At 39.2% G+C, this 24,640-nt stretch overlaps 1 protein-coding gene across 3 annotated transcripts in view; it reads left to right on the top strand.

The window, feature by feature from the left end:
• Nucleotides 1-3,233: 3,233 nt before the first annotated feature.
• The window catches only part of ZNF326 (zinc finger protein 326), a 37,627-nt gene continuing 16,220 nt past the window's right edge, over nucleotides 3,234-24,640 (top strand). The window contains exons 1-7 of one of the 3 annotated variants that reach the window (XM_025417712.3): nucleotides 3,234-3,397; nucleotides 5,745-5,789; nucleotides 12,940-12,975; nucleotides 13,071-13,182; nucleotides 15,304-15,709; nucleotides 18,105-18,303; nucleotides 22,763-22,874. In XM_025417712.3, the coding sequence (XP_025273497.1) occupies nucleotides 3,382-3,397; nucleotides 5,745-5,789; nucleotides 12,940-12,975; nucleotides 13,071-13,182; nucleotides 15,304-15,709; nucleotides 18,105-18,303; nucleotides 22,763-22,874 (926 nt within the window). In that variant the 5' untranslated portion in view covers nucleotides 3,234-3,381. Of the gene's footprint in view, nucleotides 3,398-5,744; nucleotides 5,790-12,939; nucleotides 13,030-13,070; nucleotides 13,183-15,303; nucleotides 15,710-18,104; nucleotides 18,304-22,762; nucleotides 22,875-24,640 lie in introns of those variants that run through there. The other 2 variants (XM_025417713.3, XM_025417715.2) reach the window with 2 other exon arrangements.

The following is a 24,640-nucleotide window of genomic DNA, read 5'->3' as shown; positions in this document are numbered from 1 at the left end:
AGAGTTAGGAGTCTCTTGTGGTTTGTCTTCCTCTCTAATTTTTCCTCACTCAGTGAGGGAAGAGGATTCTAACTATGAGTTTAGGGAGAGGTTTAAAAAGAGGCAATATGAATATTGAACCTTGAAGAATGGCAGAGGAGGAGAGGGAACACAATAGAAGCAGAAAGAACGAGGTGAACAGGGACTTCTGAAAAATGCATGGCTGGTCTGGGGAACAGCACTTGGTCCCGTGTTGTTGAAGCAGAACAATGTGTGTGGGAGGATTAGGAGATGAGGAACAGAGGCCCCTGGGTCATCAAGAGTCCTCTCATCCAGCTCTTCTCAGGTTCTGGGGGAAGGAGATGGTGGGGCTTCTTGGACTTATCCCTCAGGATGAGCTCTTAGGTGTAACACCCCACCCCGTTTCCTCCTTCTCCTTGTAGGCTTCTCTTGGCCTCAGCCGATCTAGCCTTTTAACCTCTGCACTTAAAAAAAAAAAAAAATTATCTTATTTTCCAATAGGCTTTGCTGGTCTGGCATTGAATAACCTGCTGCCTATTGTGAAATAAATGAGGATGGAATGGCCTAAGACTTTGTACAAAACACTGGCCCCTCAGGGTAAAAATCTAAGCCTAAGCAAGTGGGAACAGGCCCAGGAGTCTGATTAGTTTCTGGGGAATAGGAAAGAGATAACAGTGAAGGAAGAAAATGATGTTTGGCACAAAGAGTATTTGTTCAATACAGGAATTAAGGAATGATTTGACAGACTGTCAGGTATTGCAAGGTGTCTCAGGTCTTCTGGGGTACTCAGTTATTGCCATCTCTGTACGAAACATCTAATTGGGAAAGAGGAAGGAAGAGGAGAAGGTATCTGTGTCTTCTGGCTCTCCATGAGTTTGTGCTGAGGCCAGATTTCTTCTGGAGTTAGGAGTTCTATGACTGGTAGTCTTCTCTCTCAGGAGAGAAAGGAGAGAGAGTGAGTGTGTGTGTATGGTTGTGTGTGTGTATGGTTGTGTGTGTGCATGTGCATGCACACACATGCACCTAACACAAAAATACAAATAGTGACCTAATTATTTATTTCTTTATACTCACAACAAGGCCTAAATACCACAGGTTACAAACCTTTCCTTTGCCATGATACCAAGAAAAAAAAGTAGTTAAAAACATCAAGAAAACTCAGTTAGACTTGATAAACATATGGGCTCAGCGCTTAGGATGTACTAAGATGGCTTGGTCCTAATATCAAAGGACTTTTATTGTGGGTAGACATAAAGCCAGAGTATTTCATGCAAGGGAGATGGTGCGATAACAGAGGTTAGCTCAGGGCCTTGCTACTCCAAGTATGGTTTGACCACCAGCAGCAGCAGCTCCTGGAAACGCATGAGAAATGCAGACTCTCTGGCTCCAGTCCAGACTGACTGAATGTGAATCTGAGTTTTAATGAGATTGCTGGGTGAATCATATGCACATTAATATTTGAGAAGTACTGGCCTAGGGTGCAGGGATGGGATGTTGGAACATTTCTTATAGGAAGAACTACGTTTTGAGAATGAGTAGGGTTAACTGGGTGGTATAATAAGCAGAGAGAAAAGTGTAAGTAAAAGTTTAGTGGCATGAAAAAGCCTAGGGATGTTTTGCGAAGTGACTTACAATTGCTCCCCAGAAGGAAGAGAGTATGAGAGAGGAGGAGGGAGAAATGTAGGAAGATGGCTGGTCAGGCAGTGGCCAGATCCTGCTGCAGGTACTCTAGGTTGAGAGCTTGGCCTTGACCTAATCCATAATAGAGATGTTTGAGGACATGTGCAGATTGGTGTTCAGAGCACTGCAGCCCTGAGAACCCTGAGAAGGTCAAGGCCAGAGGGCAGGGAAATTATTTAGGAAGCTACGGCAATAGTTTGGGAGAAAGAGAATGAGAGTAGTACTGGTACTGCAGGTGGTGCAGTAGGAATGGAGAGAAGGGAACAAGTTGAAGAAATGTTAAGAGGTAATAAGCAGATGAAGCACTTCATCTGGACTGGGGAGGGAGGACGAGGGAGGCCTGTGTCTCAACTAGATGAATTGTGCAGGCTTCCGGCTAGGATTAGTGGGTGGTTGCTTATGACACCACTAACAGAGATGAAAGAATAAAGGAGGATAAGCAGGTTTGAGGAGGGGAATTATGAGTTCGGTTTTCAACATGTTCAGCTCAGGTGAATACAGAACATGTATAGCAGGAAAAAAGAAAGAAGAAAACAAGGGCGGAGAACTGGGTGAATCAATCAGGGTGGAGGAGGAGGAGGAGGAAGAAACAATGCCCTGTCGAGATTTGGGGCTCCAGTAATACACAGAGTGTATCCCGGGATTTTTCCTCCAGTCCTATTTCCAACAGGCTGCCTTCTGGGAACCTGGTTCCAGCAGCTGATCGGACCCCAAAGAAGAGAAGAGGGTTTTGATTCATGGTTTCCCATCCTGTGATCAACTCATTGTTGACATTATTTGCTCTACTAAAAAAATAAAAAAATAAAAAAAAAATTTAACCTAGAGTTAAGCTGCTCCAGGGTCACAATGAACAAACAGTTGTCTTTTTCCACGTTGCCCTGAGGGTGAATAATTCCTCCCACTTCCCCACCACTATTTCCAAAGTGACAACAGCGCAAAGCCGGGAGGCGCTGGTGTCTGCGCATGGTCGTTCTCCAAGTTCCGGATGACTTTGACTTCTGCCCCAAATCTTCCCAGTCTTTGAACTCTTACAACAGTTTTACTTGGCGCCCTAAAATTCAGAAATTGCTAATAGCTTGTGTTGGATCGTTCCCATGATTATCTCCCATCCGGCAATCTGTTCTCCTGGGCTCACGCAGTTGCGAAGAGCGTCCGGGACTCCCGCGTCTCCGCGGCCGAAAGTCCGTGGCTGCTTGACCCTTTTCGGTACCGTCATCACCAGCCAATAAAGAGCGAAAGGTCGGCACGTGGTTTAGTAGTTCGGGCAGGAGGAAGGTGTTCCGACCCGATCCTTTCGCTCTTGCCAGGATCAAACATGGCGGGCCGCGGCCAGAATTTCCGCAACAGCCAGGTCGCGGTCCCCGTGACCCCGGGCGCTCCTCGGCGCTCCCGTCCCCACCTCCCTCCCTCCTCCTCGGCGGCTCCGGGAGGGTCCGCACCCGCGAGCGCCACCGCGGAGCCGCTTCCCGCCCCCCGACGGCCCGCCCCCCCCGCCCGCGCCAGCCAATCGCGGGCCGCGCTGCGGCGGAGGCAGCGCCGGCCGGCCCCGCCCCCCAGCCTCTCTGTGGCCTGCGGCTGCCGGGCCGGTAGCGCCGCTCTCGGTCGCGCGGACTGGTGGTGAGGAGCCGCGGGTCGCGGGTGCTCGCCGCCGGCCACAGCTCAGCCCAGCGCCGCCGAGCCCGTGAGCCCCGAGCCTCCGCCATGGACTTCGAGGACGGTAAGCGGAGCCTGTGGCTGGTCGCCGCGGCGGGCGTGCGTGCGGGCGGGCGGGCGGGAGGCGGGGTGGCCGCCCCGGGGGTCTGTTTACGGTCTCAAGATGGCCGTGTGGGCTTTGTTCTGCGGGCCCGGAGGCCGCCCGCCCGCCCGCCGCGGGCCCAGGCCCAGGCCCAGGCCCAGGCCCGGAATCGGCCTGTGCGGGGACCCGCGGGCCCTGTCGCGCCTGCCCGGCGCCCGCGGCCGCCGAGGACCCCGGAGCTCCGGGCCGGCCTCGCCGCGGGGAAGGGCGCGCCCGGGGCGCCACGGCCTCGGGCCCCGGGCCCCGGGCCCCGGACTCGCGCTCCGGACCCGCCCCGGCCGCGGCGCCTGCACTCGCCGGGGTCGCGCCGAGGGCCGAGCGAGGCCTCCGCCGCCCGGCCTCCCGCGGTCTCGCCCCCGCAGGGCGGCGACCCGGCCCGTCCGTTGCCGTAAATCCTCGCCCGGGGTGGAATTGGCCGAGGCTCGGTCCCAGCCCCGTCCTCTCGCCTCCGCTTCCGGCGAGTTTAAAGGGCGTCGGTGAGCGACAGGGCTGGGCGCCGTCTGTGGAGAGCGGAGGCCCGGGGGTCGCCCGGCCCACCCGGAGGTCGGCCCCGCGCGGGCGCCGTCCTGGGAGCCGCGGCGGCTTCCCTCGGGACTGTGCGTGGGCAGGGCCCCAGGCAGCCGGGGCCGGGGCCGGGGCCCGGGCCCGCGCCGCGCGCCCTTCAGGTTCCGTGACGGCGTGGGACCGGCCGTTTAAACCCACGGGTTTTCTCAGCGGTTCCTTTCGGCGTGTCTCTCACGCCAGTTCTTGAAACCATGTTCTCGGGCTCACAACGGAGAGTGGATTTTGGGCCTCCCCTTTGCCTTCCTACCTCGCCTAACTTTTATGGGAATTGGTGTCAAGATAGAATAGGCGCGGCCACAAGGACAGGATCAGGGAGAGGGCACGGGAGGGTTTGCACCGTGAAGCCCGGCCTCACCCTGAGCGACCAGCCGTTTCTGATGCAACAGATTGACGGGCTGGTTGTGAGCCCCAAACCCGACCCGAACCCTGTTTTACTTAACCCTCGTTATCTAGTGTGATCTCAGCCTGTGAGTCTGACCACATGATCTTTGGATCTGTGATTGGGTCTCATGCCACAAAGAGTTAAAGCTAGACCAGCCCTAAGCGTAGGAAGGGGTACTGGGAGGATAGCCCTTCTGTGGATCCTTGAAAATCATTTCGGAATAGTAGGAAGGTCAGCGCCGAGGAGGAGCACCCTCTGGTATTTTTTGTTTGTTTTGGTTGAACTTTGACTCCTTTTGCTATAAATACCTTTAAACCATGAATTCGAACTGCCCAAGCGGGGAATGAAACTTTAAGAATGTATTACTGTGTTTTCGTGCTAACGTCTGTTGACAGTACCAACACCCAAGGCACCGGGCAAGCTCCCGAGGTGGGGGGAGGGAACAATGGGAGTGGCCCCCCTCCCCCCGCCCCTCCCCAGGGAATCCATTTTCTGTAGAGAATTGAAAAACAGAAATGAAACTTGGTTTGTGTGCTTTCTATTGTCCCCATGAGCCTAAAATTCCAAACAATGTCAGTAATAAAAATTATAAACAGTGTCTGTGAGAGAATACTCCCCCTCTCTCTTGCTTCCTCTTCATCTTTACTGCTATATTTGGGAGTGGAATTTGACTAAAAATATATCGGAGTCTGATCCTGCGTAGTGTACCTGGATTCTGTGAGCACTGTACTCACTTCCTGCCCTTTATTAATTTATTGGTAACATTAATTAAGGGATTTAACAATTGCCAAGTCAGTTTTGACGGAAATTGCCAATATGGATTTCGGTGATGGCACATCCTGGGTAGATACAGCACAGGCACACATATACGCATGTGCATATGCAGTCTCAAATAAGATCTTGAAAACTTTAGAGAGCAAATAGGCACAAGAACTGTATTAACTCTGAAAAAATTATGTGCTACATAGAGTCAGTTCTCAGCCCATTTTGCAATTTTTGGTACATAATCTATCAACATTCTCTTTGTTACCCTGAATAAATCAATACTGGATTCCTCTTGGTAGTTATTATATATCAGGTGTTATAAGCTAATTTTTACATTATCATAATTTGGATAATAAACCTGCCTCTTGGGGAGATAATGAAGAGAAAGAGATCTATGTTTTCCCATGTGAAATATTTGTAATTATTTATATCCCATTTTTGCAGATAACTGAGTTAATAGCATTTTAAAAATTGTGTTTGATTTGAATAGATGAGTATGTAATTTCAGGCTTTTGCTAATAATGTACTAATTTCTTTCTGTTAAATGTGTCTTCATAGATTACACACACTCTGCTTGCAGAAATACTTATCAGGGCTTTAATGGTGAGTATCCTCTTTCGTTTGCTCTTAAGTATGTTAAGGGAATGCATTTCAGTTCTTCTCTACATGCCCATAATGTAAAAAGCCAGTTCTCCCTTGTTTCAATCATTGTGTTGCATGTTCACATTGTCCTGTTATGTATTTGAACCAGGCATCTGGAATCAGAAAAGGTTAGGGCTATTCAGATTAGTTTGACTCTTTGTTTTATTTGAATTATGATTCATTTAATTTATTCTAGGGCTTGACTACCTTCTGAGTGATGAGTTACAAGAAACTAGCTGAGTTATTTTTGCTGAATGAGAGGCTTTGAATAATGTAGATTAAGTGGATTATTGGCTTGGTTTTATGTTCCCTCTAATGTAATGCATTTTGACCTTGTTTTTGAGGTCATTTGCTTTAATGTGTTGAAATGTGTTAGTATATAAAGAGCTGTCTAGAGGAAGCACATAAAGAAGCTTGAATATTTATTGATTTACGCGTGACTTTAGAGTTGTGACTACCGAGGTAGATAAAATCGTAAGAGGCATGCAGAATACAATTGGCTGTTTATTTTGACAGTTTTTGAAGTTAAGGCTCTGCCAGATAGGATGATAACATAAAAAAAATACGTGGAACAATTCAGTGAGGTTAAAAAAAGACCCCAGAGTGGAAGTAGATATCCTAATTGCCAGGGAAATGGAAAATTCAACTGTTGTATAGAATATATTTACAAAATAAAACTGAAGCAAATATACTACTAAATAAAGCTAGCTGTGCTTTCATTATAAAACTGATTACAATCCAGTTAATTTCTTTGTATCATCTCTAAGAATTTAGAGAAACTTTGTACTTGATACGAGCTAAAAAGGCTCAAAATATAGGAAGCAGTCAGTATATATTGAATGCTGAAGAATAGTTTTTTTTTTTTAAGCTTTTATTTATTTTTAAGTAATCTCTACACCTAACCTGGGGCTGGAACCTACAACCCCAAGATCAAGAGTTGCATGCTCTGCTGGCTGAGCCAGCCAGGTTCCCTGAACCATTTTCTTGTTTGTTTGTTTTTTTAAAGATTGTATTTATTCATTTGAGGGATAGCACAAGTTTTGCGGGAGAGGCAAAGGGAGGGGGAGAGGCAAAGGGAGAGGGAGAAGCAGACTCCCCACTTAATCCAAGAGCCGGATGCTAAGCCAGGAGCCGGATGCGGGGCTTCGTCTCATTACCCAGAGATCACACCACCAGCTGAAGGCAGACGCTTAACCACCTGAGCCACTCAGGTGCCAAGGATACAGTTTTGAACAGGAGAGTGACATAATAAAATTACCAGAGGAAGCTTGATTTGTATCCACACTTAGGTAGATTAAAATCTGGAAAGTTGGGATCCCTGGGTGGCGCAGCGGTTTGGCGCCTGCCTTTGGCCCAGGGCGCGATCCTGGAGACCCGGGATCGAATCCCACATCGGGCCCCCGGTGCATGGAGCCTGCTTCTCCCTCTGCCTGTGTCTCTGCCTCTCTCTCTCTCTCTCTGTGACTATCATGAATAAATAAATAAAAATCTTTAAAAAAAAAAAAAAAAAAAAAAAAAAAAAAAATCTGGAAAGTTAGGAGTGCCTGGCTGGCTCAGTTGATAGAGCATGTGACTCTTGCTTCTTAGAGTTGTAAATTCAAGCCCCACATTTGGTATAGAGATTATTTAAAAATAAAATTTAAAAAACAACACAAAACTGGAAAATTAGCTAAAATAGCCACTTCAGAAATTTAGGTATTAGGATTTTAAAGACCCTAAACTTGGGAAATGAAAACAGTAATTCTTTTTTTTTTTTTTTTTTTTTAAGATTTTGTCTATTAACTTGAGAGACAGAGAAAGTGATAGAGAAAGCACAAGTAGGGGAGAGCAGAAAGAGAGGGAAGAAGCAGGCTCTCCACAGAGCAGGGAGCCTGATGGCAGGGCTTGATCCCAGGACCCTGGAATCATGACTTGAGCCGAAGGCAGACACTTAACCAACTGAGTCACCCAGGTGCCCCATAAGATTTACTTTTAGCAGTTTCAAATATACAGTATGGTATTACCATCAGTAGGTATTACCATCAGTAGTCATCATGGTATACATTATATCCCCATGACTTACTTTTTTATGACTGGATGTTTGTATCTCTTGATTCCCTTTGCCCGCCTCTATCCTCCGCTCTAGTAACTACCAATCTGTTCTCTGTATCAATGAGCTTGGTTTTGTTTTGTTTAGATTGCACATGAAATCATACAGTATTTGTCTTTCTTTGTAATCTGCTTTACTTAGCATGATGCCCTCAAAGTCCATCAATGTTGTTGCAAATGGCAGGATTCCATTTGTTTTTATGGCTGAGTCCTATTCCATTGTATATGTATACCCCATCTTCTTTATCCATTCATCCTTCACTGGGCACTTAGGTTGTTTCCATATCTTAGGTATTGTAAATAAAATTGTAGTGAACATGGGGTACATACGCCTTTGGGGATTAATGTTTTACTAATGTTACCACTTTCATTTTTTCCTCTTGATTTAAATTCCAACACTGAGATTGTTAGATTCCCCTAGAGAGCTTTTTCAGAATGTTTCTCATACTCTGGTCCTCTTGAATCTTAATTTTTAGACAAGTGGTCTTTGGTTGTTCATGTCATGAAAAAGTACTCTGAATGATTTTGGAATGCACTGTTGGTTAAAGAGCATTATTGACAATACTTTGAGGTCTAGGTTATCTACATTTTATAAATGAGGATTTTAATTTCAGAGATATAATTTGACTTCATTTAACAAATATTTCTTGAGTGAATGCTATATATCAGATACTATTCTAGGAGCTGGCAATATAGCAATGAATAAATATTCTTGCCTCTGGAGAGTATACAGTCTAGTGGGATGAAATATAAGGTAAACAAAATAAAGTAACATATCGTGTGTTAGATGGTAATAATTGCTTAGGGGAAAAATGGAGGAGAGGGGTGGTGGTGGTGGTAGGTGTGTGTTGGGGAAAGACTTATTAAGAAGATGTAGAAAGTAAAAGATGTGTAGTTACCAAATGAAGCCACACTATAATTCATTGTTAGCATTGTATTTTCCCGTGACTAAGATGAAGTAAAAGGTCCTGGAAAGCATATCAAGTTCCAGATTTCCTCCACACCATTTCTCGGGAAGAAAGTTGTGTTTCTAGTGTTTCCATGTTTCCTTCCTGCTTCATAGTAACTCTTTTTATGTAAATTGCAGACAAAAAAAGGGAGAGTATTCCAGATAGAGGGAAAGCAGAAATAAAGGTAGGGCTGAGTACATTGTGCCTCAGAGAGACTTAAGAATGTTTTGTTTTGGGCAGCCTGGGTGGCTCAGTGGTTTAGTGCCGCCTTCAGCCCAGGTCATGATTCTGGAGACCCGGGATCAAGTCCCACATCGGGCTCCCTGCATGGAGCCTGCTTCTCCCTCTGCCTGTGTCTCTGCCTCTCTATCTGTGTGTCTCTCATGAATAAATAAATAAATCTTTAAAAAAAAAAAAAAAGAATGTTTTGTTTTGTTTTAAGTAGGCTCCATGCCCAGCGTGGAGCCCAATATGGGGCTTGAACTCATGATCCTGAGATCAAGACCTGGATACTTAACAAACTGAGCCACCCAGGAGCCCCTAGACTTAAGAAGAATGTTTTGACTAGAGCAGGTGATTTTTGCTGAATAGTCTTAAGACTAGGTTAGAGTGGTGAGTTGTAGCCTGAGGCATTGAAAATTAAAGGTAATTTGTTTATATCTGAGAGATGATAGAAAATAAAGACCTGAAAGAGTGGAGGGATTGAGAAGTGCAGATACAGAGGAAGAGCATTCCTGGCAGATGGAGCAGCAGGTGCCAAAATGGCTGCATACTTAACTGTATTCTAGGAACAGCAAGGGGCCTGGTATACCTGGAGTGGAGTGATAAGGGGGGGAATAGTAGATGATGAAGTTAAGAAGTGGATTATATAGGGCAGGATTTCTCAACCTCAGCAGTATTGACATTTTGGACTAGATAATTCTCTGTTGTGGGGAATGTCTTACGCATTGTAGACTGTTTAGCTGGATCCTTGGCCTTTGCACTTGATGTAAGCAGCACTTGCCCTTTGGTTGTGACAACCAAAAGTGCTTTCAGATGTGGTCAGATGTCCCCAATTAGAGCAAAATTTTCCTTGTTCAGTACAATGCTTTGGCTTTTACTTTGAATAAGATGGAAGCAAGTAAGAAGTTACTGAGCGTTGAACGTGATTTAAACTTTAACAGAATTATTCTGGCTGTTTTCTTAGAATAAACAGGGGGTTAAAGTGGAAGCAGGAAAGCCAGTTAGGAGGCTATTGCTGTAATGTAGGTGAGAGATGCTGGTGGCATGTAGCAGGATGCTGGTAGCGTGGGAATGGTGAAAAGTCCCATTCAAGACCTGGTGTCACATAACTCGTTAATTATTTTGATCCTGAGTCAGTTGTTTTTATTATAGTCCTCACCTCCTTCCTTAAGATTTAGTTGTAACTGAGTTTTAACATTTGTTGAGCTTATTTGTATGATTAGAGTGATCAAAACATAGAATAGATTTGTCTTAAAATATTAGGTCAGTTTTATTTTTGAGTGAATTACTTTCACTTAATAGTAAAGATACAATGTTATATTCTTACAGTTTTATTTTTATTTTTAAAGATTTTATTTATTTATTAGAGAGAGAGAGAGGCAGAGATTCAGGCAGAGGGAGAAGCAGGCTCCATGCAGGGAGCCTGACTTGGGACTTCCATCCCGGGTTTCCAGGACCACGCCCTGGGCTGAAGGCGGCGCCAAACCACTGAGCACCCTGGTTGCCCTACAGTTTTATTTTTTAAAGTGATTTTTAAGTTCTTTTGGTGACCTGGAAGAATATTGTTTATATATAAGCGGTCATCTTACAGAATCTGTATTCCTCTAATCACACTTTATGAAGTATAAAGACTTTCCCTTTTTTTCTTTTTAGTTAACTGAATAGTAACAGTACTGTGAACAATAAGCCAAAGTCATTGCTAGGTAAAGGCAGTTCTTTCTCCTAATTTTTGTGTACTCCACAGTGTTCAATAAATATTAGTAATTTATGACTCCATAGTGAAATAAAAATAAACTGACTAAAAAACAAAAGGATTTAGTATCCAAAGGCAATCTCTGCGAGCTCAAAGTTGAAACTAGCTGAAATAACAAAATACAAGACTTTTTGCTTTGTGTACCTAACTGAACCTAACTCTTAAGATTATTATTATTTTTTATTTTTAAAAAAGATTCTATTTATTTATTGAGAGAGAGAGCACACATGAAGGAAGGGGAGAGGCAGAGGGAGAGGAAAACTGAATCCCAGGCAGACTCTGTGCTGAGTGCAGAGCCCAAGGTGAGGTTCAATATCCTGAACCCAAGATCATGATTTGAGGTGAAAGCAATTTGGATGCTTAACGGACTGAGCCACCTGAGGCACTCCTTAAGATTATCTTAAGCTTAGAAGAAGGCTTTTTATTTTGAAAATTTTATTTCAATTTCAAAATTGCCCTCTATCTGAGATAACATAGGTTAGCAACTCTAAAGAGAAATAATTGCCTGTTTTATTAGTCTAGAACTGTGAACATGGTACACTAGCCACATGTGACTGTTGAGCACTCGCAGTGGGGATGATTAGAACTGAGATGTGCTGTAAAATGTAAATTATACACCCCATATGAAGTCTTAGTTTGAAAAATACAAGATAAAAGAGCTCGTTGATACTTTTTGTATATTGATAAACTTTTTGTGCTCTCATGCATATTGGTACATACAAGCATTATAAAATTCTAAATTTTACTTGAAAGTTCAAATTTTATCGTTGGCAGGAAAAGTACTGTTACTTTTGGCAGTGTATCATAAGCACTATATAAGAGCAACAGACGTGTAGATATTTAGAAGAAAGAGATGATACTCAACTGAGACAGTATCATTGAAAGGGTTAGTATTTGAAATGTACTTTTAAAAGATGAGAATATTTCAGGGAGCAGATATTGGAAGTATTAGAGGAAAACGTTTCCCATAGAAGCAACAGCGTTAAAGCTAGAGGGGTGGATATTTATTGATCTTCGGGAAAATCATTTCATCCCTTTGGATTTTAGCTCCTAATCTATAAAATAAGAAGATTAAATTGAATTTTATCTTTTAGGTTGCTTCCAGCTTTAAAGTTGCAAGATTCTGAGTCATATTTTTGTGAAGTTGTTACTGTTGTCATTATTATTGTCATTGTTGTTAGGACCAAAAATATTTAAGTGATTGTAATTTAGTGTTTAAAAAATATAAAGGTATTTGCTCTCTCTATACTATTGTATTTATTAGTACATAAAATTTGGGGAGGGTGGTAATGAAGGATTTTGAAAAGTTTTATAGGACACATTCTAAAAGATTTGAAATTTTTTTCATTTTTATAATTGTAAATTCATTTTATTACTTTTGTTGTATTTTTCATGTTAGAGGTTGGAATGTATGTGGAATTGCAGTTTAATAAAATATACTCAGTACCCTTAATGTACTAGAATTTTTTGAGTATTTTGCATTGCTAGAGTTCACATTCATTCCTTTTATTCTTAGTATTTGAGGATTTAAATGTTTATTGTCATTATTACTTAAAGGCATAGTACCGTAAATTGGCCCCCACTCCATGATTTTACTTTTTAAAAATGTCTGTTTCAGTTAATCTATGAACAAATTGAAATTAGGCGAGTTGAAAATGTGGCTGCCTCTGGGTTTTTGACATTTTGAGAGCAGTTAGATGCAAAAACTAAAAACAAAAATTGTTCTTTTTGACAATAGTCAATGCTGACTTTTCTTGAGAATTGGAATTATTATTGATTACATACTATGTAATTCTAATATAGAACCTGTAAGTAGTACTCTGTCAAATAAATATTGGTTAAATTGAAAATAATTCTGACATAGAACTTTTTTAAGTTGATAATGTTTTTTTGGGCAATTAAATTTTCTTAGCAAATCTGTTTTTTCAGTAGATTATTCTCTGTGAATTTTTTCCTTCCATGTCTAGTATGAGTTTATCTTAAATGTTAATGATGAATTAGTATCTCAGACAATTGGTGTGAGTATCTTGTGTTTTATGCAAAATTCCCAAGGAGAATGGTATATCTTACTGACCTTTTGTTATTGACTCTGTTGTAGGAATGGATCGTGATTATGGCCCCGGATCATATGGAGGTCTGACATTCAAGGATATTTATCTAAAAATTCTTCTTTTGGGTGCCAGTAAAGGTGAGCGACATTTAATTTTTTTCTTTTTAAACTCTTTATAGGGATGGACCGTGACTATGGCCATGGATCCTATGGGGGTCAAAGATCCATGGACTCCTACCTAAACCAGTCATATGGCATGGACAATCACAGTGGTGGTGGTGGGGGTAGCAGGTAAATTGCTTAATCACTTGGCCAAATAATTAGATAACTATAAGATTCTGGATATTTTAATTTAAGTATTCCTTAGGCATGTTATGATACTTGAATTTCAATATTGGTATTGAATAATCACCTTAAATGTATAAAGGTGTTAATTAATGGTTATAAAAATTATCTCAGGGTCACTGGCAGACATTATTTTAGGAAAACTGCAAGTAGCTATTTTCATATTAATATAGAGTAAGATTTTCCATCTTCGGTAGTGAACCCTTTATTTTACTTATTTTTAATTCCTTATCATTCAGAATGTTCTGAACAAATGATAAAAAATGTTACTGGAAATATTCTTTGTCAAGTTTTTTTCTTTATGAGCTTTAAAAGTATCTATTTTAATTGAGGGTGTTCTGTAAAGCAGCAAAGCAGGTTTTGACTGGAATGGGTTTAAATGAACCAGTCTAGCAACATTCAGTTTCTGAGAAACATTTAAGATAGTTATTCTTTTAATTTCAGAGTAAGTTGTAGTAAGAGCTTATTGTAATAATAAAACATTCTTTAAATTCATGTCTAGGTTATTTATTGGCAGATACTCCTTATGCCAAAAACACTGTGCTCTAGCTAGGAGCATTGTATCAAAGCTCTGAATACTATAGCTTCACTTATTTTAATGCACTAGAGTTTATATTATTTTTATATTTTACTGTTGATACTGTGTAAAGCTCAACACTAGTTAAGTATAGACCTTAGGTTTAACTACATTTCAGGCAAAGGGGGTGTACCTTTTGAGGCACAGATATTTTTACTAAATATAACTAGTTAGGAAACACTTGAAACTAGCCTCCTTCTTCATAAGTTGAAGGAACCGGATTCCTTAAGGATGGACCAAAAGATGCTTTACATTCCTTCTTTCTGCTTCAAGTGTGCCATTATGGTTTATAGTAGAGGAAAATCAAGAAAATAAAAAGATACAACAATTTTGCTTATGTGATAGATGTTTTAAAAAAGAGTTGGGAGGAGAAATAATTTTTATATGGTTACCAGAATTCAGAAGTAAATAGTACATTCTATTTAGTGGTTTGTAAATAATTGAAGTAATGTAACACATTTAAATGTTTAAATATATCCGTTATTGCCCTATTGCATTGTAAATGTGATGTGTATAAACTATGTAGATGTTATCATTTATCTCCTGTGTAATTGTGGGCCTTTATAAAACTATGTTGTAAGATATCAAGCAACTTTTGTAATCCATGCTTTGGATTTGTGAGAAGTAAGATGATTTGTGTCTTCTGTTGACTCTATTAAAACCTTGAGGAGACTGTGTGCTCCCCTTTTTTAGAGTAGTTTTATGTGATAATTTCCTGCCAGGAAATAATTTTTTAAATTATTGAAGACATAAAATGTATTCTTTCTCATCTGCCTTGAAAATTTATATGCAGAGGGTATATGTTGGTGGTCTTTTACTTTATGTTCTATTTTATGTGCTTATTCTTCTAGATTTGTTAGATTTGCTAGTCTACAAGTGGAAAGTAACTGAGGATTGATTATTGTCCTTACCCAAAGTTGGGCAGGATATAAAATTTTCTTAACCAGAGATAATTCTCCAAATTTTGACTGCTATAGACACAATGAAGCAGTTTTGTGATATAGATTATTAGGGGTGCAAACGGATCTCTTCTGTGTCACAAATAGCTTATATTGGTGTAGTCTTCAATTTGTGTCCCTATTGAAAGCCAAAATATTGTAAATATTTGATATTTTCCATTACTAGGGATGGATTCGAAGAAAGTTTGAGTAGTTTGTGAACTTTAGTAAATGACTTTTTCCAAGACTAGGGCTGGGCTTAAATACTGACAGACAAATCTTAATAAAATAGAAAAGCTGCTATAAAGCAGATTTTTAAGCTAAGGTTTACTTACCTCAATTCATATCTAAAAACTGACTCAGATAGCTTTCTATCTGGTCTCATGTTGAACTGCCCAGCCCTAATCAGGTGTGAATAAAAGTAGAACTGTGCAAACCAGTATGGTATAAATGAATTTTAGTTGATAAATGTCATCTGATAATTTGTCTTTTGAATTGTCTAACATTAGTAAGCTTACTTTTGTTTTTTCCCTCACTGTGCAACTTTTCCAGGTTTGGACCTTATGAGTCTTACGACTCCAGGTCTTCTCTGGGTGGGCGAGATCTGTACAGATCTGGCTATGGTTTTAATGAACCCGAACAAAGCCGCTTCGGAGGTAGTTATGGTGGTCGATTTGAGAGCTCCTACCGGAATAGCCTTGACTCTTTCGGAGGTAGAAACCAGGGCGGGTCTAGCTGGGAAGCACCTTACTCCCGTTCAAAATTGAGGCCTGGGTTTATGGAGGACAGAGGAAGAGAGAATTACTCTTCCTACAGCAGTTTTTCTTCACCCCATATGAAGCCTGCACCTGTAGGCTCTCGGGGGAGAGGAACGCCTGCTTATCCTGAAAGTACGTTTGGAAGCAGAAACTATGATGCTTTTGGAGGACCATCAACAGGCAGAGGCCGAGGCCGAGGAGTAAGTACAACAGAATCTTTTCAGATTCTTTTCACTAGTCACTCTTTTAAACCCTTTCAAGACCATGGTTTTCATCTAGAATAAACACTGTTCATCCCAGTGTATTTTAAAGCAAAAGCTGAATCATAAGCATAATTCTTAGGTTGCCTGTAAAAGTTTTTCCAGCACTTCAGAAAATAAGTGGCAGTGTAAGATGATTGTAAGTTTTGCCAAATCTCCCTTTATTAAAAAGGTGAGGATATTAGGTTTTGGTCTAAAAGGGGTTAAAAGGAGTTGCATTTTTCCTTGTAAACACTAGCAACTTTGCTGGTGGGACAGTTCTTGGATTATTGTAAAAGGTAACTGAACCCTTTGGAGTTTTTGAGTAGGTTAAAGGTGCAATGTATGAAAAAATGTTTATACTTTGCTGCTATAACTCTAGCACATAGAATTTCTTCAGAGCTCCATATTTCACATTAAACACAAAGGACTAAAAGCTGGATAGATGAGGGTAGCTTAGCCATGTTTACATGGTGAAGAAGTTGATATGTTTAATAGGTTGTAGAATGATTTGTGGTCAGTTTAATTACTAACTCACTCTCTTAATATATGTCCTGTTGCTGGGTGTTCTGTTTTCCCTTGTGTCATAAGATTTTATTATTGAGAAGTAAGTTCCTACCTGTACAAACATGTCTCTGGCTCCTTCCTAGGAAGTAATAGTTTATAAATTATTGCTTACACGAGTAAATATACTAGTCTTCAAGTGTTTTATTTCAGGACATAGTATAAAGATAATGACTTACGTTCTTAGGTAACTTGGTGGACATGAAATTTTACCTAGTTAAGTGTATGTAGATTGTGGAGTTTTGTAGTTTGGTCTATGAAGGATATTGTATTCTTGCTTTAATGTAAGAAATGTTGTTTTTTGGGGTTTTTGGGGTTTTTGTTTCTTTTTTTAAGTCAGTTACTCTTAATATTCTCTCTTTGCAGAGGAAAGAACTTCTGATAAAAAATATGTAGTAGGGCACACGTTTTTATTAGCCTTTGGTACATGAGTGTAGTTTGTTACTTTTGTGTAGAAATTTTGCACTTATAACAGTTACCCTTTACTTATGTAAAATGCATTGCACCTTTAATGGATAATTAATGAAGATATTTCTAATGTGATTCTATAAATTATCTGGTAACACTAATCTATTCAAGTCTCCTAGGTTAGATAGGGATTCCTAAGTATAATACACAAATGTAAGCAACTGATATGTTGCTATTCCACCATAATTAGTGACTGTAGGTTAATTGAAAATTGTTGGGGTAATAGGCTTTGGCTTTTGAAATTGAAAATCAATTCCAGTTTGAAAATTTTAAAAATGCATAACATTTTCCATGCTTTGTATTACTTTAGGCAAATGATTTTTTTCTTAATGAGACTTCAAACATTAATTTTGTTTTCACAATAGAAAAACAGGCATTCCTGTACTTTGTGTTCACCATTCAAGTGTGAATGGACTTTTCTTTCTTTCCTCCTGTTAATGAAGTAGATGAACCAACAGGACTTTCTTTTTTAATCTTCACTTGTACAATTCCCACTGGATCCTTCTCTTCAGATTACTCCTCAATCTTTATCTTCTAAAAGTAAGATTAGCAGAATAAATTTCTATGGACATGTGGCCTCTTGGTGTAGTGGATTTTGTTAATGACAGGAGAAGAGGAAGGGACACAAGAGTCGTTTGGTTGCATGACTCTTCGTCTGTAAACTTTCACTTCTTGGGCTTCTGGGTCAGAATATGTTTCTCTAGGTAAGAATGTGAATGGAACGTCAGATGTAATTCTTTATCTGAAGTGTGTCCTGGAAGTTGATGCATGGTTATGCTTTAACTCTCCTATTTCATACTAATGTTCCATCTCGCTTTCTCATTCCCTTTTTCAACAGGGAGAAATCCTAAGTGATTTCTGGATCTTTTTTACTTCAGACTTCAAATATGGTCTTCTTTATGCATCTTAGTATTAAGCCAGGTTTTAGTGAAATAAAGATGTCTTTTAAGGTCTTTTCATGGGAAAACATCAATTAGGAACTCTGAAGAGGAGTTGTCAGAGAGTTGTACAAGTGGTAATATTCTGACAGGCACATATGTTGTTTATGATCTCAAGTAATTTTGAATGGTAAAAATTTAAAAAATAGGAAGTATCCATATTTGTTCTACTGGAAATAAAAATACTAATTCACTGGATTTGGGTTCATGTAATAATTTTACAAAGCCTTTCAATGTGTTTATTCAGAGTGGACATGTAAAATTTAGTTACATTCTGGGGAATTTTCAGGTGAAAATTATTAGATAGGTAACACATAAAATTTGTGTGAATTCATACTTTATCTTTGGATGTTATGCTAATGTTTCTTGATTTCACAAATTTGCAGCATATGAGTGATTTTGGAAGCATTCATAGACCTGGAATTGTTGTTGACTATCAAAACAAACCCACCAATGTGACAGTTGCTGCTGCAAGAGGAATAAAGAGAAAAATGATGCAACCATTTAATAAGCCTGGTGGAACCTTTATCAAGAAACCCAAGCTGACAAAGCCTGTGGAGAAGATGAGCCTCAGCAAATCACCCAGTAAGTAAGAAAACATAACTGATGTGGCTTAAGGTACTTCCAATTTTTAAAAAGTTTAGTGCTTTTGGATAATTTTCTCATGTTCATTTGACAAACTGCATAGTAATTACAATTGTAGAAACTAGATCTGTGAATCACCTAGTATAGTTACTAATTGATCACGAACATTGAAATTACCCAGAGATCCTTTTTAAAAATGTACATTCCCTTGTTCACCCCTCTTCCCTAAATGCTTATTTAGGATAGAATCAGAACATCTGTTTTAAAAGGCTTTTCACATGATTTTGATTCAAAGTTTTGTCTTGAGTATTATATTTATTGTTGGGTGGTATCGATGAGGATGTAGTATTGTGCCATTACACAGAATCCCCTTAAGGGACAAAGGGGCTATTCATATATTTTCATGGTTTTTGGTACCAGGAAAAGGTGTATTTCTTCTGGAAAATTAATTTGTTTTTAATTTTGTGGGCATGACAACTCTTAGAGTTAGTTATGTTTCCATCTTTACAGTGTTAAAAAATCAAAAGCCAATCTGAAAATGAAATTAAGGGGCACCTGGGTGGCTTAGTCAGTTAAGTGTCTTGCCTTTGGCTCAGGTCATGATCTTAGCTCAGGGTTCCTGGGATCGAGCCCTGCATCGGACTCCCTGCTCAGCAGGGAGCGTGGTTCTCTCCCTCTCCGTTTTCCCCTGCTGGTGCGCACGCGCGCGCGCGCTCTCTCTCTCTCTCTCTCAAATAAATAAATCTTTAAAAACATTTCGTTTGTGTTAGCATTAAGGCTAAATACTGAGGAATAAATTTAACAAAAGAAGTGTAGAACTTATGCCTCAAAAACTATAAAATATTGTTGAAAGAAGTTAATGATCCAAATAAATGGAAAAACTAAATAAATGGTTCAGAGATCAGAATTCTACCTTCTTTGCAGAAATTGACCAGTTGATTCTAAAGTTCACAGGGAATTGCAAGAGATCCAAAATAATGGAAACAATCCTAAAGAAAAAAATAAAATAGGAAGACTCACACTTCACCTTATCTGGAAAGACACAGACAGTACTTTTCAGTCATCAAGGCAAAAATAAATATAAAAAAATAATAAGTAATTCAGTGTGCAAGTAAAAATAGACAAAATATTTGGTGTATGTTGTTTTACTGCTACATGTTTTCATAAAGAGTGCCGAAAAAGAGGTTTCCTGAGCTTTTATTTAGGTAGGTCCTTGACTTCATCTAATTTGGTCAAATGTACTTGATTTCATATAGAAATACATTATAAAGTTAAAAAATAAAATAGAACAACATAGATAAGGAACAGTAATCTGCTTCTGAACTTTTTTTTATAAAAAGACTTTACTGAGCTATGATTTGCAAACCCTACAATTCACCCGTTTAAAGTCTGTAACTCACTGGTTTTTAGTGTATTCACAGATATATGCAAATATCACCATGTCAATTTGAGAACATTTTCATCACCTCACAGAGACCGGGTACCCTTTAAGCATTATCCCCTTCACACCCCATAGCCCAGAGCAACCACTAATTTACTTTCTACCTTTATTGATTTCTGTATTCTAGACTTTCACATGAAAAAAGTCATGTAGAATGTGGACTTTTGTGATAGGCTTCTTTCAGTTAGCATAATCTTCCAAGATTCATCCAAGTTACAGCATGTATCAGTACTTCATTCCATTTTATGGCTGGAAATAATTCCATTGTATGGATATATCATTTTCTTTATCCATTCATTCATTGATGGGTAATTGGGTTACTTCTACCTTTTGGCTACCATGAATAATGCTGCTGTAAATATCTGTGTATAAGTTTTTGTGTGAGCACATGTTTTCGTTTCATATATCCTAGATATATCTAAGAAATTAATTGTTGGGTCATACGGTAATTGTGTAATCATTTGAGGAACAGCATGTGTTCCAAAGGAGCTGGCACCATTTTACATTCCCACCAACAGTGTATGAGATTTCTAATTTCTCTGTATCCTCACTAAAGACTAACCAGTCTTTTTGATTCTAGCCATGGAGGTAGTATAAAGTGGCATCTTATTGTGGTCTTGATTTACATTTCTCTCTGGTGATTAATGGAAGGGCATTTTTTTTCATTTGCTTTTGGCTATTCATGTATTTTTCTTGGAAAAATGCCTGTTGAGATGCTTTGGTCACTTTTCAGTTGGGCTTTCTTTTTATTGAGTTGCCAAAGTTCTTTATATATTCTAGAGACAGGTCACTTTTCAGATGTATTCATATTTGTAAATTTTGTCTCCTACTTGGAGTTGCCATTTTACTCTTCTGATAGTATCCTTTGAAGCACAAAAGTTTTTAAATTTGATAAAGTTCAATTTGTCTATTTTTTTTGTTGTTGCTCAGTTCTTTTTTTTTTCCTTTAAGATTATTTATTTATTTATTCATGAGAGACACAGAAAGAGAAGCAGAGACACAGGCAGAGGGAGGAGAAGCAGGCTCTATGCAAGGATCCCAATATGGGACTTGGTCCCGGGAATCCAGGATCACACCCTGAGCCAAAGGCAGATGCTCAACCGTTGAACCACCCAGGTGTCCCTGTTGCTCAATTCTTTTGGTTTTCTAAAGAATTCCTTGCCATATTCCAAAGTCATGAAAATACACTCCTGTATTTTCTTCTAAGAGTTTTATAGTTACAGTTTTTGCATTTAGGTCTTGCACTATCACTTTTGCATGTGGCTATCTGGTTGCCCAGTACCATTTGTTGAAAAGACTGTTCTCTGCCAACAGAGTAATTTTGGCATCCCTGCTAAAAACCAGCTGACCATAGTTACACGAATTTATTTTTGGCTTCTCACTTCTGATCTATATATCTGGTTTCTCACTTCTGATCTATATATCTATATATCTGTCCTTGTGCCAATACCACAAGGTCTTGATTACCATGGCTTTGTAGCAAGTTTTGAAATCATAGTGTGAGTCTTTCTATTTTGTTTCTCCTTAAAGGATTGTTTCCACTATTTTAGATCCCTTGCTATTCCCTGTGAATGATCTTTCTTCTTTCTTTCTTTCTTTCTTTCTTTCTTTCTTTCTTTCTTTCTTTCTTTCTTTCTTTCTAAAATAGCAGATTCTTTTTTTTTTTTTAAGATTTTATTCATTCATGAGAAGACAGAGAGAGAGAGAGGTGCAGAGACACAGGCAGAGAGAGGAGCAGGCTCCATGCAGGTAGCTTGATGTAGGACTCGATCCCGGAACTCCAGGATCATGCTCTAGGCCAAAGGCGGCGCTAAACCACTGAACCACCCAGACTGCCCCCGCTGTGAACTTTAGAATCAACTTGTCATTTTTTTGTGAAGAAGTCAGAATTCTGACCGGGATTGTGCTAAATCTGTAGATAAATTTGGGAGGAGTATAACCATCTTAACAATGTTTTCAGATCTCTGAACCATCATTTATTTAGTTTTTCCATTTATTTAGATCTTTAACTTTTTTCAACAATGTTTTATAGTTTTTGAAGTATAAGTTCTATACTTCTTTTAGTCTTGTTGATACTAACAAATGGTTTCTTAATTGTATTTTCAGATTGGCTTTTGATTTTTTTTTAACAATGTAAAGAAGGAAATGTGGAAATGTGACTATTTCTGGAGTTGTCATGTCCACAAAATTAAAAGCAAAAGATTAAATTTAGTGCAAAAGCAAAAAGATTAATTTTCCAGAGGAAGCACACCTTATCCTGGTACCAGAAACCATGAAAAATAACTTAACTTTGTCCTCTAAAGGAGATTCTGTGTACTGGGACAATACTGTATCCTCAACGATACCTCCTAATGATAAATACAACACTCAAGACAAAACTCTGAATCTGAGTCATGTGAGAAGCCTTTTAAAACTGATAGATGTTCTGATTCCACCTTAAATAAGGATTTAGGGAAGAGGTGGATAAGGGTATGTGCATTTTTTTTTGAAGATCTATTTATTTATTTATTTGAGAGAGAGCACAAGTAAAAAAAAAGTGGGAAGAGGAGCAGGGAGGAAGGGGGGCGAATCTCAAGCAGACTCTTTCCTGAGCTCAGAGCCTGACACAGGCTCGATTTCACAACCCTGAGATCCTGACCTGAGCTGAAACCAAAAGTCAGAGGCTTAACCAACTGAGCCACCCATATGCCCCAGGGCTTGTGCATTTTTAAAAAGTATTTCTGGGTAATTTTATTGTTAATGACTGATTAGTACTATAGTAGGTGATTCACAGACTGACTTCTACAATTGTGATTACTATGTAGTTTGTCATATGAACATGAAAATATCTGAAAGCACTGAATTCATGATAATGGTATTCAAATGAATGAAATTTCAGAAATACTGGTTAATCTCTGGTGAGTTCAATTTAGATTGTAGTCACCAAGTAAACCTTGCATGTCTATACTTTATGAAGTGGAAACTTAAAAGGGAGAATGGAAAAGTGATTTTTAGTTTTGACTTTTGCTGATACTCTAGCAAAAACTGATCCTAAAAATGAAGAAGAAGAAAAGCGACGAATTGAGGCTCGACGAGAGAAACAAAGGCGCAGAAGAGAAAAAAACAGTGAGAAATACGGAGATGGATACAGGTTTGTATTTAGTAGAGTCTGAAAATTGGTCTCATTAAAAAACATTTTCCTAAAAAACAAAACAAACAAACAAAAACATTTTCCTAGAAAGTGCAGATACATCAACTGGAATGTGAAAAAATTCATGAGGTTCAAATGAAAAGGTTTGATAAAAGATTTTTGGTATTTATGTGCAGTCACCATTTAGAAAACATAAGAAAAAAGAGTTCCACTCAATGATATTCTAAAAATAAAAAATACTTGAAAATACGGTATTCTTAAAAAGAAATACATGTCATAACATGAAGGAAACCACAAAGTCTTCTTGAGATTTGAGTACAGGGAGACAGTGATATTCTTGGATAGGAAAATTAAATATTAGAAATATAACAGGTGTCATCAATCTTGATTCCAAAGGTTAGGTAAAAGAAGAGTACATGAGGAGGTGTACTAACTTTTCTAGATAATTGAAACATTAGAAAGCTGTATGTGGTCCTAGGAAAAGGTTATTAGTATGATAGAATTGTTAACTTGTAAACATATGTATTATATGTAAGAATATATAATAAAAAAGAGGTTGGAAACAGAAGTAAAACTACTTAAAAAAAATTGAACAGCTGAACAATAAGAAGAAACATAGTTTAGATCTTCTTATACCAGTGAAGATGAATCCAGGTGGATTAAAGAACATATACAATGGAAAATAACAGGAAACTAAAATAGAATATTTATAAATAATTGCTGCAGAAGTCTTTTCTTTCTAGGCTTAAAAGTTACAGAGTAAATTATAAAGGAAATAATGACCACATTAATTTAAATAAAAATTTAAAACTTGAAAGCAAATGGACTTGGAAAACATAAACATAAGAAATGATTAATGTCTAAGATAAATGTCATCCAATTAGTATTTTTTTTTTTTTTTTTTTTTCCGAGGGAAAGGGTGAGGGAGAGTGGGGGTAGAGGCAGAGGGAGAGAGAATCTTAAGCAGGCTCTGTGTTCAGCAAGAAGCCTGATGTGGGACTCCGTCAGTCTCACAACCCTGAGATCATGAGCTGAACTGAAATCAAGAGCAGGATGCCTAGTTGTCTGGGCCCCCCAGGTGCCCCCAACTAGTGTTTTTTATTTTTATTTTTAAAGATTTTATTTATTCATGAGAGAGAGAGGCAGAGACACAGGCAGAAGGAGAAGCAGGCTCCCCGCAAGGAGTCTGGTGCGGGACTCAATCCTGGATCCTGGATCTTGGGATCAGGACCTGAGCTGAAGGCAGACACTCAACCGCTGAGCCATCAGCATCCCCCAACCAGTGTTGATTGGCTGAAGGAACAACAGCTATGTAATAATTTTATGGAAAATGTTGAAACTCATTGTAAGATAAACTAGAAATTTAAATAATAGCATGGTGTTTTATTAGTGAGGGGAAAAACAATATTGATTTACTAACAAGGATACAGTCAAAGCGCACTATTATAATTTTGCTAGTAACCAAATAATATGATTATAATTACTGGGAAGCAGTTTAGTAGGTTAGTTATTTATTAAGAGGGAAAGAGGGAGGGGCAGAAGGAGAGAGAGAGAATCTTAAGCAGGCTCCATGCCCAACTTGGAGTGAGCGCAACACAGGGCTTGATGTCACGACCCTGAGATCCTCACCTGAGCTGAAATCAAGAGTTGGAAGCTTAACTGATTGAGCCACCTAGATGCCCCCAATTTAGCAGTTTTTTAAAATGTCTTGAATTTTTTTATAGTCTGTGTTCTAAGAAAATAATATAAAAGTGTTTCAGTTTAAT

Source organism: Canis lupus, chromosome 6 (genome assembly GCF_003254725.2).
Source record: "Canis lupus dingo isolate Sandy chromosome 6, ASM325472v2, whole genome shotgun sequence".
In the NCBI taxonomy this organism is placed as follows: domain Eukaryota; kingdom Metazoa; phylum Chordata; class Mammalia; order Carnivora; family Canidae; genus Canis; species Canis lupus.
Note: the sequence above shows the minus strand (reverse complement) of the source record. Positions and strands in the feature narration are given on the sequence as shown.